The 16,662-nt window shown below is 37.9% G+C and overlaps 1 protein-coding gene across 1 annotated transcript in view; it reads left to right on the top strand.

The window, feature by feature from the left end:
- Positions 1 to 6,065, top strand: part of KNDC1 (kinase non-catalytic C-lobe domain containing 1) — a 57,305-nt gene extending 51,240 nt beyond the window's left edge. Inside the window, exons 24-30 of the mRNA XM_059851705.1 lie at positions 127 to 342; positions 654 to 736; positions 2,009 to 2,159; positions 2,570 to 2,692; positions 2,795 to 2,854; positions 3,474 to 3,631; positions 3,886 to 6,065. Coding sequence (XP_059707688.1) covers positions 127 to 342; positions 654 to 736; positions 2,009 to 2,159; positions 2,570 to 2,692; positions 2,795 to 2,854; positions 3,474 to 3,631; positions 3,886 to 4,117 — 1,023 coding nt within the window. The 3' untranslated portion in view covers positions 4,118 to 6,065. The remainder of the gene's footprint in view (positions 1 to 126; positions 343 to 653; positions 737 to 2,008; positions 2,160 to 2,569; positions 2,693 to 2,794; positions 2,855 to 3,473; positions 3,632 to 3,885) is intronic.
- Positions 6,066 to 16,662: the final 10,597 nt, after the last annotated feature.

Raw genomic sequence — 16,662 nt, 5'->3', positions numbered from 1 at the left:
GGTTAGCTGAAGAGTTTTGCATGCACAAAGGTGTTTCTCTTAACAACACTTTCTTGAAAGTTACATCAAGGGGAGACTTAGTTGTGTTTTAGAGAAGTTGTAACCTTACATTTATTTTTTCTGCAGAACTTCTACTGGAAGCTATCCAAAGGTATGGGACCAATTGCACAGTATCAGAGAGAGCGACTGCGCACAGGTTCAGCAGTTTTGCCAAAGCCCTGCTGCAGCAGTTTCACAGAAGATTCCTCAGTCTCCTTAGCCAGAGCAGATGAAGTGGGACCAGTTCTCTTGACTGAGTGCAGTGCCCAGCAGCTTTCTTGGCAGCTGACCCTACTGCAACAGGTACAAAGGTCTAGGGTTATTTGGAAGTACAAATAATATCTATCTTCTTACTCCTTCTCTGATTTCTTTATCATTTCCCAACCTTGTTTCAAGTTTATTTCATACCATTTTATAAGACTTTGAATTAAAACTTTTCTCTTAAATCTCTACAGTGAAATTTAGAATATCTAATGTTATTCTTAGTCTGTGATCCCTCTCATAATTCATGCAGGTGGGGTGGGAGGAGGACCATACTCTGTCATTTTTATCCCCAAGCATTTTAAAAGAACTGTTAGAACTAACAGCAGATATATCTTGCTTTTTTTGTTTAGGAAATATTTAATAAATGTCATCCAGTACACTTCCTAAATTCCAGAGCACTTGGTGTTAAAGACAAATATGTTGCTGTGCCAAAGTAAGTTGCTTGTTTTAACTACACTTTGATTCTGTTGATGCACAATAACTTAGAGTGTTACACTTTTAATACAGCCAGAAACAGAGAAACAATTTAAATACTTAGTATTTTTTTACAGACTAGGTAGCCTGCTTATATGGGTTATTCAATTGCAGGTGATCTCACATGTGGATACAAGTATGTACCTATAGCACATGCATGTATGTGGAAGGCCACATTTCCCAGGTCATTTCTTTGAAATCTGAAGTGAGTTGAGGCCAAAAGTTCTTGTTTTTAAGAATTGACATTGGGGGTTGCTTGAAAGGTTTCATTTTTGGCAGGGAAAAAATGTCATGGAGTCTGAAGTAGAGATGTGGTCATGAATGTGTGTATGTATATAAAATCTCAAAGACATGTATGGTTTTACAGAATAGCTGAGGTTGGAAGGGACCTCTCAAGATATGTAGTCCAACCACTCTGCTGAGAGCAAGGTCAGCTGGACTAGGTTGCCCAGGTTGTATGCAGTTGGGTTTTCAACGTGGATGGAGACTCCACAGCTTCTCTGTATTCGTCTCCCTTCTGCATGTTAGGGAGATTAAATATTGGTATTCAGAGATACACAGGAATTTTCCTATAGTTACTGGAGTGATTACCAACCTAGTTAAATTATTTGCTCCTCAGTAATTAAAGTTTTCATCCAACCACATAGACCTAATTATTTTTATGATGGTCTACTTCTTACATACTCAGTGGGTTCAGTTAGCTTCTAATTAGTGGTTGTTAATTGCACTACCTATGGTGGATTTTTGCTTCTAAGGATAGGGAATGACCATCTAAAGCAACTCAGGTTGTTCAATGGCCAAGATTAGATCACCTGGTTTGTACAGATTTTGGGGCTCAGTCATGGGAAACAACATGTGTGGTGCCACTTGATATCAGGCTAAGTTTCTTATGTGGCTGCAGTTCTCGAGTTTGGGTTTCTGACTGTTGTTTTGTGTCACATTGGCTGGGATTTTATTATGCACTAATGAAAGTGGTGAAAGTGTTTTTATGGACAGAAATGTATCCTGTAAATGCTTTTTTTTTGATCAGATACACTTACCTTGTAATTTTATGGAAGAAAAAGTAACATGGCTCACTGCATAGGTCATGAAGTATAAAATCAGTATGCCAAGCAATACAAAATTATTTTAAATTATTAGAACCTGACATCTGCACAATCAAGGTTTTCTTTAAAAATCCAATATCAGCCAGAATTATTTTTGCCTTTTTTGTTTTCTGTATTTTCCTTAGGGCAGTTTCAGCTGAGACAGTTTCCCTTAAAGTCTGTAATCTCTTTCTGTCGAAGTGCATACAAGACCAGTACCTTCTGCAATTATTGAAAAATGCAGACAGCATCAGCACTTGGGTTGCTGCTGAAATTGTAACATGTCACACAACTAAGGTTTGTCATTGTTTATTGTACTATTAACTACAAAACAGTTATGTATTTGTCATTATCTATAACTTGTTATGTAGCAAACCTGCAAGAAATAGTCTGAAATACACCTCTGAGTGGGCAGTTAACAATTTGGTTTGTTGTCACAAAGAGGGTCTTGGATGCTTTTTAGCAGCAGGTGTCAAAATCTTATAGAATGTAAGAAATGGATTGTCTGAGGGGAATAATGGTCAAACTTTCTTCAAGGACACCTGAGTGACAGGAAGGGATAAACTGTGTGAAGGGAAATGTTACTACAGTCAGCAATTTTGATAACAAATTGAAAAGGAAATACAACTTCTTCCTTCTCATTTAATTTTATTACGTAGATTTACTATTTATATGTGTATATGATATATATCTTAATTTTTTTCCAGCGGCAGGTGAGCTTGTTATCAAAATTTCTTCTTATAGCAAAATGCTGCTATGAGCAAAGAAATTTTGCTACTGCAATGCAAATCCTAGCAGGCTTGGAAAATCTTATTGTACGACAGTTGCCAGTAAGTTTGGGACTCTGTTCTCTAACCATTTTGCTTAATATAATATTGTTCTAATATAGACACTAATGTGAAAAAAATATATATATTCTGTTTTATTGTAAGGCCTGGAAAATTCTACCTGCAAAAGTAGCTGAGATAATGGAGGAGCTCAAGGCTGTTGAGGTATAGTATAAAGCTCTTAATGCAAAATTACATCTTTGGGGTTGGAGAAGGTGCAAGATCTGCTTAAATGGCTGTCTCTGCAGGGTGGAAACCATAAATATTACTTTTAATTGTGAGTTTAAATTGATTGAAGACTTTTTACTCCTAATACAAGAGTTTACATAAATTTTAATCTCTGTATTTCTTTAACATTTGTCCTGTGTGACAAACCAAAATTTCAAAAGCAAGCTAAAACATTAGATATGCTATACTGCATTAGAAGATTTCTGCAGAAGCTTTGCAGCAGTAATGTGTTTTGAAAAATCTTAAGTGCCTATTTTATTATAGGCATTCTTTTATTGCTCCGTACAATTTTGAAACATAGTGAGATTTTAAAATGCAGTTTTGCCTGTAATTTAGAGCAATGAAAATTATGTATGAAATATCTTTTGATTAAAGTTACTTTATTTGTGTACTTTAAAAACTTTGCCACCAGATGAATTCATAGTGTTGTCTTCAACTTTTGTGCCAGAATTTAATATTCATGACAAATAAACAGATAGTGTTAAGTACATGGAGAACTTTTAAAACCGTCCCCAAGACTTAATGTGAGATTAATCTGTGTGCATTTTTTAACTAGGTGTTTTTGAAAAGTGATAGCTTATGTCTGATGGAAGGAGACAGGTTCAAAACTCTTCCAACAATTCCATCAGCCCATGTTTTAGCTATGCATGTCCAGCAACTTGAAACTGGAGGATTCACAATGACAAATGGAGCTCACAAGTGGACTAAACTTAGGTAATTATTTTAATTATGTACATATATCACCTATGTTTTTTTATTATTGTCTAATGAGATAATGAGAGCTAATGCAGCATTTCAAAATTAACAGTTCAAATAGTTTCATTTGTTTAGACATGTAACTAGAGATACATATACAATAGAACAAAGTGCTGGATGCCTTTGATTTTCCTTTAAGGTTTGTTTTTTGTTTTATGCTTTTGTTTTTATCATCAGCAGAACTAATCTTTTTTACCATATTCTCTTACAAGAAATATTGCAAAAGTTGTGAGCCAAGTTCATGCCTTTCAAGAGAATCCTTATACATATGCACCAGATTTCAAGCTGCAGTCTTACCTCAGACAAAGAATAACTCGTTTTAAAGATGCAGACATTTCTGCCTTGGCAGCTGACAACTGTGCCAACTTCCATCAGATACCAGCAGAAAAACATTCTCGAAAAATTCAGGACACACTGCGCCGGATGAAAGCAACATTTCAGTAATTATTTATGTTTCACTTGTTCTATTCTGGGTCTAGACTGTAAAACTGGATTAAGTTGACTTCATCTACTGGACCTACTTCCAAGAAAATACTTAAGTGAAGCAACATAAGATGCTTTCTCAAGTTGAAATTATTATATTTCATAACACGGAATTATAAAATGCTGACTAATGAAATTTGAATCACTGGCAACTGAATGGCAGATCAAAAGAATTTAAAAAGAGAGATAAAATTAAAGAGAGTATAGATGAAAAGGCTTATTAATTTTGTCACTCTTCTTTAGCATAAATAATTAATTAGCCTGAATACCAATATCTAAAAAATACTCTGGGAAAAAGTTCAAATTCCAGCTTCTGTTGCCAAGTTGGCCTAGGAGAGTTCAAAACATAGTACATTAAATGTTGAATCTATTTTTATACAAACACAGTACACTTATATCCTGTCACATTGTGCATATAATTCAGAAACTCAGATCCTCTGCTATTCATTAACTGTTGGTGTGTCTTGCTTTTATGTTGTGTATTATGAAAACTGTAGCTGACATAAATAATTGGCTGTCTATTTTTCCTACCAAGGAAGGAGAGGAATGCTATTGTTCAACAGGTTTTTTTTAGTTTGATTTTAAAGTCATCAGACTAACCTGTTTCCAAATGAAAGTAAGATCTGAATGTAAGTATCACCAATTTGTTGCTCTGCTTCTGCACTCCTGGCATTGTGAAGACATTAAATGTGAAATTGCTTTTTTCATCTGTATTTGGCACAAGAGTCACTTTGCCAATTTATGTCTGTCTTCACATTTAAGTATGGCTTTTGCTCCTGAGGTTGTTTTTGTAGTGCTCCAGCAGCATCCAATAGAAGATAACCATGTGAAATTTGGATCTGCAGCTTGTATAACTGTGGTGCTAACCTATTCATAGAGCTTATACTTGCAAGACCTTCTAAATGACCATGAAATGTGTTGCTATTGCTAGAAAATGTGTTGAGTTACCCAGGTTTATGCAGGGCCAGAAGGTTAAGGCTAAAAATTAGTTAAAAATACAAGTATTTCTACCAGAGGGAGCAATGGTACTGTTGAATGAAGTAGGGAAGGGTAAGAAACATTTAAGCACTGTTCTGAAACTGATTTACTTAGAACTGTGGTAAAAAAATTAAAAAGAAAATGTTTTGAGAGAAGTGAAGGGCAAATGTGAATTAAGTATCTCATGGAGTGTTAGTGACAGAGAAGAATAACGATGTAAGAAATGGGAGCATGTACATGTCTGGTGTTTTGCAGTTCTATTGTTGTGTTTGACAGAAATGCATGTGCACATGCTAAACTGTAGCTTTCTCAATGTATAAGAGGAAGGCTTCTCCTTTTCTTTGTCAGTAACAGCAATATTACATCTCAACCCTCTTTCATCTTCCTCAGTAAAAATACGGTGTGTCCATATTTTCCTTTAAATATTCAGTTACTTTTTCTTACTAATACAATACTACTAACTTTTGGCTCTTAATGGTTTAAACACTGAAGAACTCAGTCCTCAACAGGGTTTTCTTGCTTTTGTCCTACTTTTAATATGATTTATTTTGTTTACCATATGTAGGTTTAACATGTCATTAATTATAGTATTCTGACTTACCCTTAGGGAAGTAAATATGTTGCTATTTCTCTAAAGATTGTCAAATGCGAAAACATTTAATATTTACTTCCTACCTTTATGATTTAAGAATGTTATCTTCAGAGATACATTTCACATATTTTTCTCTGTATGCATTTATTTTAAATAATTGATTTTGTTAGTAGTTATTTGGGGTTTTGTCAATTAAAAATTACCATTTGCTTAAACCCACACCTTGCCTTTGAATGACAGTAAAATTTTAAGTAGCATAAGTTTTACTAATGTAAAATACTCCACAAGACTTGCTAATCACATGATCTTAATAAATTCATTTTATACAGTTACCAGTCAGACTTTTGAAATTGCTTTTGTGAATTTTCATATTGCATGAATGAGGGGCTTTGCACTCTGGCCCTGTGCTTCTGTTCCAATACCAAACTAGAATTTTTGGGGAAAAATATTTAAGTTTGTTCTTTAAGCCACAATTGCCACCAGCTGTCCTAGTTCCTCCTCATTTTTTTTCCACATTTCCCTCGTCTTGGTTTTATGTTTATTTTTCAAACAGTGACCCATGGAGTTCTGAAATGAAGTCTGCTCCTTGGGAGACTGTACTGAGCTGCTTTGTGTACTGGTGCCTTAGGCAGATGATTGCCCCCAGGATCCCTGGGGTTTTCACTCCTCTTATGAGAGAGCTGGGAAGTGTGTCCTTCTTACACCAGTTCTGTTAGAAATCAGATTTCCAGCTCCAACACCTCCAGAAGCCTGCCAGGAAACACGGATGGAATTCAGTTGGATCCTATGAACCATTCTGTAGAATCCCAAACCAAGGAGCTGGCATATAATTAATGAATCAACACTGATTCATGATTCTGACAAATTCCTTTCCTTAGAAAATTTTCAACCACTTTTAGACTTGGCTTTGTGTATTGGATTGGTTTCATAAGCGTTGCTGAGACTCAGCATTTCTGTGAGTACTCAATGTGATTTGCAAAGGATTAAAACTTGAGGAAAGTTTGTATATTAAAAAATAAATAAGCTTCAGTTAGAAAGGGGTGGAAGCCATCAGGTTTTTCAGTGTTAAACATAGAGTTGATTGTTTCAATCCTTGATATTAGGATGGTGGAAAGAGTGCAGATAAATTCTTTTTCTCCCTCATACTTGTTTAAATTCAATCCAAAGTATAACCTTGTTTAAATTCCAAGCATTCTGATAGAGCTATCTTATCTTTTTTTTCAGAAAGTCTTTTTTTCTCAAAATATCCTTTATAAATTATTAGTCTTAAATGAATGCTGAGCTTTGACAGACCCTCAAAGCATTGGAAATGCAGGTTTGAACAATATTTGAAAACTAAAGTCATGTAAATCAAACTTAGTTGAAAGGTCATCTTTGGGATTTGACTGACTGGGAGATACTCTTCATCTATAAATGTTTTTGCCTTCAATAAGTAATTATAAATGTAAGACACTGCCCTCACTGCAGTTTGGACTATAAAGGTGTTTTTGGAGTCTTTTCCCCCAAGAAATCTTGTAATTGTTACGTACCAATAAATTATTATTTTGTGGTGGAATATTCCACTGGAGATTTTTATATGGTTTCATAGTCTGATAACCCTCTAAAATACATGTGAGAATGAACAATTTCACATTTTCAATTCATACTCAAAAATTCTTACAGCAAGCAAGTTTGAAGAAACTTTTAATGTGGCTATTTTTAATCTATAAATGAATGACAACAACTCTGCAAATAGATGCTTATCTGCTGTCATATGTGATAAAATTCATAAACTAACAGTAGTCAATTATTCACCTAAGTAGCAAAATTACAGAATAATCAGCTCCACAGTCATAGACTAGGATTATTGGGTTTTCTGGGGAAACAGGAAGAAATTTCTCCAGGGAAGAAGTTTGTGTTTTCTGGGGAAGAAGTGTCTTGATATCCCTTCAAGATATCTCCTAGTTCTCATTTGCTTGATGCAAGGAAGTGAAAAGGCAAAGGACTTGAAAATAAAAGGTGGAAAAGAGCAGATGATTCCTGAGATGAGAGTACAGATCCACAGACATGAGCTGAGTAACTTTTCTCCCTGAAGGTAAACATGAAGGTCAAAGGTAGGATGATTCTGTTAAAGACCATTGTTGGGAATAAAAAAATCCCCCAAAATTAGTTCATTTAAATAAAAGATAATGGACTGAAACCTAGAGAAAGATGTGAAGAGTTCACTAGAGTGCCAAACAGTTGTGTTTTGATGTTTAATCAACTAAGCTATTGAAATACTGAATATCCTAGGCTGCATCTGAAAAGTGTGAGGATGATGTCTTTGGAAATGTCACATATAGTCTCTCATTTATTGTTTCTCCAGACCAAGGGATGTGTTGGAGTACACTGTGGTCACATCCCTACCCACACCACCTTCTTATCCCTCTGATGACAGCCTGGATATGAGCTGCTCTGAGCCCAGCATGAGCACACTTCAGATACAGCTTTGCTAGTGCTGGAACCATAGGGAATAATCTTACTGTTTAAGATTTTATAGTGTTTAATAGATAAACTGTTGAAAATCTGCATGTGGAAAACAATCAAGATGAAAGTAACCATGGAACAACAGAGTTCATGATTCAAAGGACAGACAGAGATGAAAGAAGCTGCATAATAACACTGGGCTTCAAAAAAAACAAACCAACAAATTCAAGGAATTGAATTGAAGTCCTGGGGAAGGAGTTAAAACACAAAGAAAAGTTCAAGAGAGCTGAGAGTTTCTAAGAAGAGTTTCTAAGGCCATATTTAAGTATAACAGTCTATCCACATACAAAGGAAAGAAAACTCAGAGAGCACTGTGGCTGCGTTAGGGGCTCATCAATTACCTGAAAAAAAAATACTGGGAAAAAAAATAGAAACAAGACAGCTACATTATCAAGAACAAATATAAAAGAACAGCACAGCAGGTTAGGAGCAAAACTGGACAGACAAAAAATTTTATCAGCAAGGGAAAAGCAAAACAATAAAAATGGATTTTTAAATATCTTTCTATTATACAATAAGAGCTCTCTGCTTACCAGAAGAGGTAAGTATCAGATGGTACAAAAGCCTGGAGTGCTTTCTGTTCCACTGCCTCCCCTCTAAACAATGCCTGTCATAATCAAAGTTAACCAGAAATGCAGGTCAGAGGCTATCAAGCTAATTAGATGTATCATTACATTAACTTCTGATTAAATCTGTTCTATAATAATAAGGAAAAAAATTGAAATAATCTTGGAATTACTGTATTTTTGATTGAGGAAGAATAAGTGAGTTCCCAGAGAACCAGAAAATAATACTACTTTTTAAAAATGGGCAAGACCACAGGAATGAGTGGAAAGGCAAGGTAAAGAGAATGACAGAGAATCAGCCAGGAAAACTTTGACACTAGAGGAGTTGAAAAAGCTGTCTGAAAATCTGCAAGCATAGAGACTAATTGAAAAGGCTGACATGCTTTTGTCCATGAAGTAATTTTTAAATGACTTAATAGTCAGGGCAACTGTCCCAAGAGATAAAAACAGCATGTTGTACGTTGAAGTCAATAAGTGCTTTGACAACAGCTCCTTTTGGACCGATTATATATTTGGTTGCTCAGATTCAGATGATGGGCCTCTAAGGTGAATACACAACTGGTTGATAAATCATTTCAAAGGGTAATTAGCATGCTTGTTGAATTGTGAAAGTGAATTGAGTGGTGTTCGGACTATGCAGATGTTATGAGTGAAAAGCAGGTGCAGATCCTTCAGGGACAAGGCACAAAATAAGTGAGAGCTTTGGCTTTATCAAAAGTGTAGCATTCTCACAGTGGGAATCCTGGAGCAGCAAACAAACAAGGACCCAAGGCACTGGAGCCCTGTTCAGGAGTGAAGCTCCAGGGAAAGTGCTGTGGGGGTGAGTAAAGAAATCTGTGCTGATTAACATTTCATACATATGCAATGTCCTGTTTTGCTCATTAGCTGCCCCATGTAATGCAGGTGCTGCTGTTTGAATTCCAAGATCTGCAGCTGGCCTTCACCCTGGCACCCCTGCAGATGGGGGGGAAGCAAACTATTCTGCCTTACAGTAATGAGGTAAAACATGCTTGGTGCTCAACACACCCGGGTGGTGAGAAGGGAACTGTCACAGTCACAGTAACAACAAGAGAAGACCTGCTTGGGACTCTGCATGCTCTCATGAGGGAGGTAAACTTTCCAGGATTACTATAAGGCAGTCTTCTCCCAGCCTACACTGTATGGAATGTGTAGGAATGTCTGTGAATTTGACTAGTGAAATATGAGGTGGGAAGGAATGCACACTTATACAACATACAAGCTTAGAACTCACAATAATTGTGATAACAGTTTAAGTTTCAGCTTCAAGTCTTATGGTTTTGAAGGATAAATATTAAATGACAAATCACCACAGAGCTTCAGTAAAAATCTCTGGGGACCATAACAGATCACAAGCTGAATATGGATCCATGTGTAGAGTTTGCAGAAAGAAGAGAAGAAGGTGGGGGGACAAGACCTGAGGTGTACTACACAAGAACTGCACATGACAGAAGGTAATTATTTTGCTCTATTTGGCAATAGAGAAGCATCAGCAGGAATACTTTACCATTTGGGCACTGCAGCTAGGATACATACAGCCAACATGAGAGAGAGTAGAGGACCACAATAAGTATTTATTTAGAAACATAGACTGAGAAATACTGAAAGAATTGGACTTACATAGACAAGATTGGATTGAGCAGACCTGTGAATGCAAAATGTTGCTGTAAAAAAATTAGTAGCTGCAGGGGTTTTTGAGGGTTTGGTTTTTGGGTTTTTTTTTTGGTTTTTTTTGGGGTTTTTTTTGTGTGTGTGTGTTCTGTGAAGCTTAAGCACTTGATTTTGAAACAAGGCTGATTTTGTTTCAGTTTTTAAACTGGAAAGTTTCCTGTGAAGCACTGGAATAAGTTACTCATCTGTAACAGATCTCTGAGATCTGCTTTCCTGTGAATTTTTAAAAACAAGTGAGATAAAACTCTGTCATAAGTGCCCAGGCCTCCTTGTTCCTGTGAAGGGAGAGGGACTCAGTAGGGATCTTCAGTAAAGTAAATTGGGCACTAATTCAAACACTCACTTGCAATAAGTGAATTATATTAATTTGATTATTAATTTAATTGTACTCCAGTCAGTTCAATTTTCAGGGGTTTATTTGCATTCTTTCACTAATACATACCAAAAGTAGGTGATGCTGTGGGATGAGTTGCTAGAATTGATGTCAGAGGTGTTCTAGAGGGATGCTGAACATCCCTATTTCTAAACCTATGCTAATGCAGTGGAAAAGTGACTTGATGCTAAAAGCAGCAGCAGGGGCAGTAGAGGCCGAGCCTGCCATGCACTATTCTGTGTGCTGGGTGAGTCCTCTCAGCTGCCAGGAACTGAGTGACCATCCCGGGAGTGTTCCTGGGTACATGTGGCACTCAGGGACATGTTTCAGTGGGGAGCTTGGATTCAAGGCTGGACTCGGTGGCCTTAGAGGTTTTCTCCAACCTGAAAGATTCCCTGATTCTATCACTGCCTTAGCTAAACTTCTGCCACCCCCCTTCCCTTCTGTAGCAGTTTTCTGGCTGTGAAGTCTCTCCATAACCAGGAGATGGCACACGAAGCCCTCTGCAGCGTTTTAGATGTTGCTGCTGCGCCGGGAGCAAAGGGAGACTGAAAAACGATCGGCTGTTCAGATGTCTGCCCAAACCTTGCCTATTAGAAACATGTAAACACGAAATGGCAGGGGGTTTTTAATATTCCATTTGTAAAATGAACATGTATTTATAGTCAGCGTTCAGCTGTTCCCTTTAATCTTTTAGAGAACCTGCACACACATCGTCATAGTCTTAAATGCTGTTTACCTTCTATCCATGTTTAATACACTCGTTTCTGTAAAACCTGGCAAAAGAATTACACTGCACTGTCTGGAGGAAACACAGACATCGAATTGCAGGTTACAGGGGCAGTGTTAAGCATCTTAACCTAACTACATTCCTGTCCTCACCCACTGAGCCCAGCTTTTCCCTTATCAGTAAAGCAAGGGAATGTCAGGACATGTCTGTGCTCCCTGTTTGGGATAAGGGAAGGCAGATGTACAGTGTCATTTATGCTCTGTTGCTGCAGCTCCATATCCTGCCAAAATCCTTCTCTTCTTCAGGCAATAGTAACATTTGCAGGATACTTGATGGAAGTGATTGGAATAAGGGAAATTGGAAGAAATGGTGAGGAACACCATGGTGAGGTATAGTGAGGAATACAGATGAAGGGGAGAAATATCTAAAAATGTGAAATGGAGAAGAGCATTGAAGTCAGTAAAAAAAAAAAAAGTAAAAGTTATTTCCATTTAATTTGAACAGATTGGTTTTGGAGAAATACAAGGACTTGATTTATTTTAGGTGTGAGTTAGGGGGGGAGGAAGAGACAGTAAAACATTTACACTGCTGAGACCAATGCATTTCAAAGCAGCATTGTATGGCACAGAGCAGGATGGGCACAGAGCTGATAGATGTCCCAGGGCTGCCAGCTGTGATAGCTCATTCTCCTGCTGCCTGACTCATCGTGCTCAAATGCTAACTCTGGAATCAAGGGGGAAAATTATTCTTCCTTTAATAACTGAAATTGAAAAGTTACTTTCAAGAATAATAAATGCTTTGGTCAATATAATTTCTTTCATTTCTTTCTGAATTTCTTTAGATTTGTGGGAAGTACGAATGTAATGTACAATTTCTGATTCAATGCACTCTTATATGTTGTGAAATGTAACTTTAGAAGTAAACATCATGAAAAAAAATCTTTCAGCAAAGACTGACAAAGAAAAAGGCCTTGATGTAAAATGTGAAGTTAGCCTCTCTGTTAGGTTTTGAAAAGATTGCAAGGTGTCTAAGTGTGTCTAATTGTTTGTAAAGTCTAATTTCTAGCCTAAACATAATTAAATCAACTACAGATTTCTGAGCAGTTTCATTTGAGCAGTGTCCATAGAGATCTCCCTCTGGCAATATGATAGAAATGAGTGCTGAAGTAGGATTTACGTTCCTGAAACTTGGATGGTTTTCCAGCTAGAATAGTTTGTCTAATAATAAATAAATAAACAAAATACTCTGCTTCTGTACCTTGCTTCTGTAACAGGAGCAGTACATGTTCTAAATGTGGTCCTGCTTCATACTGAATTTGACCTTTTTTTAATAAGCTTAAATTTGGGTAAGGAGCCATTAATATAAATGTTTACTTTATTAATATTTGCAGCATATCTCTGCAGAATATATATATTTTTAAAATATTTCACAGATTCTTCTAAGCTGCCGGTTGCAGCCTTGTGTTAGGGAGCCATGGGAGCTCTTGGCATTTTAAGTGCTGTGTTGATTTAGATCAATTCCAAACATGATGAGACATTAAATTTTCGTTTGTGCATTGTCACTATGTTTATACCAGGCCCTCCTGGTATTTATGCACATATGGTCTTTAAGTGCTTCGTGGAAAAGTTGCTCTTATTTTGTCAAAGAGGAAAGATAATGATAATAATTGATAATTAAGAGATTGGTTGGAGGCCATTTGTAATGCTTTTAAGTCCTAAATAGTGATTACTCAGAAATGGAATGTTTGGATAAGCACACCAGGACAAAGACTGTAAATTGCATAGCAGATGTCAGCAGCCCTGTTTCCCTGGGCAAACCTTCTCGGGAAATCTGCGTGTCCACAGGTGAACACGTGGCCCCTGTGTGGCATCAACGGCCTGGCTTTTACTCCTTGAGTTGCATCACCTCCTAGCTACTCCTAAGAACCTCAAATTCCCTCTGCTCTGGTCTCACAGGACCCACCCATGGGAAAGGGTCCCCTGCTGTATAAAATGACAGTCCCTTCCAGTGGCCCTGTGTACCCACGGCAGCAAGGCCAAGCCGTGGCAGCTCTCCCTGGTCCCTCAGCTGCTCCCCTCAGCTCCTGCACAGCTCCAACAGCGAGGGGACATCTCAGCACAGTCCTGCCCCCCTGCAGGGCTCTGAGCTGGCTTACTGGGCACAGCTGAGCTTTGGGCTGTGAGATGTGCAGCCACAATTAATTCTCAAAGGCGGGGATATAATCCCAAAGTATTTGTATTTTTTATCTATTATCCAATATTTCTATTTATTATCAACTGTCTAGTAGGCAGCCAGGTAGGAAGTTCTGCAGAACCTCCTCAACATGAGGCCAGTGTTGTGTGTGAAGATTTCTGCAAAGCTGAAGGGGAAGGTGCTGCCTCCCCAGAGAAGGCAGCTGTGTATTCTGCAAACATCTGCATAGAGTATTGCCATTATCTATGGTAATGGATCTCCAGACTCCTGCTAGTGGCAATCGTGTTGGTATGTCTGAGCTCTTTGTCTCTGCCCCCCTGCAGCAGCGGAGTAAAAGCTACTGTCTCTCCCTGTCCCTGCCCTACTCTGACAAATTTCATCAGCATGAGCAGGTTTGCATCCCGTTGGTAATATCACTTGATTTCGAACATGGTATTTCTGAATCACAGTTTAGCAGGAGATTTTCAAATAAGGATATAATGAATAATAGATAGAACAGAAAGAAGGCAGCTTAAGAATTTTATCTAAAATTAAACTAGCAGCTGTTAAATATTGTAGCAGTCATTACATTCAGAAGTCATCTGCTACCTGTCCAGGAGACTTACACATTTTATGTGTAATGGAAATGAGATTTGGATTAATCTTGTCACACCATGATCAATATGTGTCTCTGGGAGCTCAGCATTTGACACCACCTTTCTGCAGTGCCATTTGCTTCAATGCAATGCAATTAATAAACCAGCAGTGTATAAAGACATAATTTGCAGGTCAGGTGGTAAAAAGTCTTCAAATCAGTAAAGGCAGATGTATCAGTGGATGATAAAACTCAATATTTTCTATTTTTAGAGCTACATCATAGGTCATGTATTCTTTTTGTCCTATATGACAGCTTGCCAAGTGTCTTTATTTGTTGACATAAAGCTGGGAAAAGTAATGTCATAGAAACAGACCCTTTCATATTTTTTAAAGTACTTGTATTCTCATTGGGATGGGATTGTGCACCATCTGTGATGCAGAATGCTGTTACAGAGATCAGAAATACTTATATTGAGAAGGAAGCTTGCAGAAAAGTTACACTTTCTTTTTCTGATGTTCATGAGAATTAGTCCCTGAGAATGGCATTTTGCCTGCCTGCAGGGGAGGCTGGGCAGGATTCTGCAAGCAGGCAGTGGCACTGATATTCCCAGTTCTGACTGGAGAGCTTGCTGCCAGGCCAGGTGTTAAATGCAGCTGAGTCAAGAGACTTGTCCTGCAGTAATTCAGGGAACAGAGCACATTCCTGTCTGTCTCCTCTCCATCTCCTGCCTGCTTGGTCTGCTCTGTAAGATAGGTTGCCAAGGTCTAATGCTCAGAAGTTCTGGGATTTTAAAATTTATCCTCAGGTTTGTGGTGGGGGAAGTCTTCACATTTGCCTAAAGAAAAGAATAATTAGGAACCTGAAATACTCAAGGTGGGGTAGGGGGGTTGTTGGGGGTGTGTGTTATAAAACAGGAAATTTAAAAGCAATTTTGTACTGTCTGGTCAAACAAACCTTCTAAACTTTCCACTGTTATTCAGAAAATGCTTGGGAATGATAAATGGATGATGATTCAAATAATTAGATATCAAACAATTCCATTTGTTTGGTGAAAAAAACCCCACAAATGCATACATACATATGTGTGTGTGTGTGTCTGTGTGCGTGTGTCTGACAGGCTTTGTCCATGCTAGAAATGTTTGTGGGCTTCTTCAGGCAGATATATGGGAGGCATTAATGCTTGAATGTTTATTTACACATTTTTACCATTTTTCCTCCAGGAAGTTTGTTTAGTGGGCTCAGGCTGCAATGTCAATTCCTACCTACACAGGCCAGAAAGGAAGGGCCCCATGAGGGCCCTGAACATGTGTGGTTGTGGTTCTAAATCCATTATTAGACACTTTTACATAAAGGTGACCATTTTGTTTCTGGTTTTATTTGGTTAGAGACAAACTCATGAACAGTGTCATCACTGGTAGAGCAAAGTAGGACTCACACTATGACAGACAGAGCCTAAAAGGGGTTCACAAGTCAAACTTGAATATAGTTCAATGAAACAATTTTCTGGTGAACAAAAAACTCTAGGATTTCTTGATTAATGGATATGGCAACTGTATTTGGAGTGGATAAGAGGTTGAAATATTTGGTTTAGGAAAAGATTGACAAAGAGGATTTTAATGAAATTTCTACTGGATTAATATAAGGAAATATATATATCTGTAAAATATTACAATTGAAAACACTGGAAGATTTAGACATAAACTAAGTAGGAGGGTTTTCAGTCTTCAAACCTCTACCTCACCAACAGTCCAAGAAAGAGTTGGAACTGTGGTTACAGTAACTGTAATCACAGAGAAAGTGAAGGCTGAGAAATGCAGCCAGAGTGGCAGAATAGCAGGTTGGCCAAGTCACAGGGTAGACAGACAGAGGAGCACTGGCTTTGTGTGCAGGTGGTGGGTGAGTGTAAGCAGCAGGCAAGAACAAGGACAGATAAATGAGATGTGCAATCATGATCTCTGGAGGCAGACTGATACCAAGCAGGGCTGTGACAGGAATTATCAATGCGGTGCAAGTCCCACTCTGTTCTTGCACAGGACAGGAGGGTGAAAAACGGAGGGAATTTGTGGCTACCCTGTTGTGAAAAACTGCCCATAAAGCACCAAGAGCCTTTCACCAATGTTCTACAGAGGCTTTACTGCAGCAGCCTAGAGTTCCTGTGGCACACAAAACCCAGACATGAACGGGAACTTTTCTGAAAGACGCACATAAGGTTGTAAAAAGAAAAAGGTAAGATAGCAGAGAAATCTGGATGACCTGCACAGCTGCGAGAGATCTGGGAGGGAAGATATGACATGAATTCTGTA

Source organism: Haemorhous mexicanus, chromosome 7 (assembly GCF_027477595.1).
Source record: "Haemorhous mexicanus isolate bHaeMex1 chromosome 7, bHaeMex1.pri, whole genome shotgun sequence".
Lineage (NCBI taxonomy): Eukaryota > Metazoa > Chordata > Aves > Passeriformes > Fringillidae > Haemorhous > Haemorhous mexicanus.
Note: the sequence above shows the minus strand (reverse complement) of the source record. Positions and strands in the feature narration are given on the sequence as shown.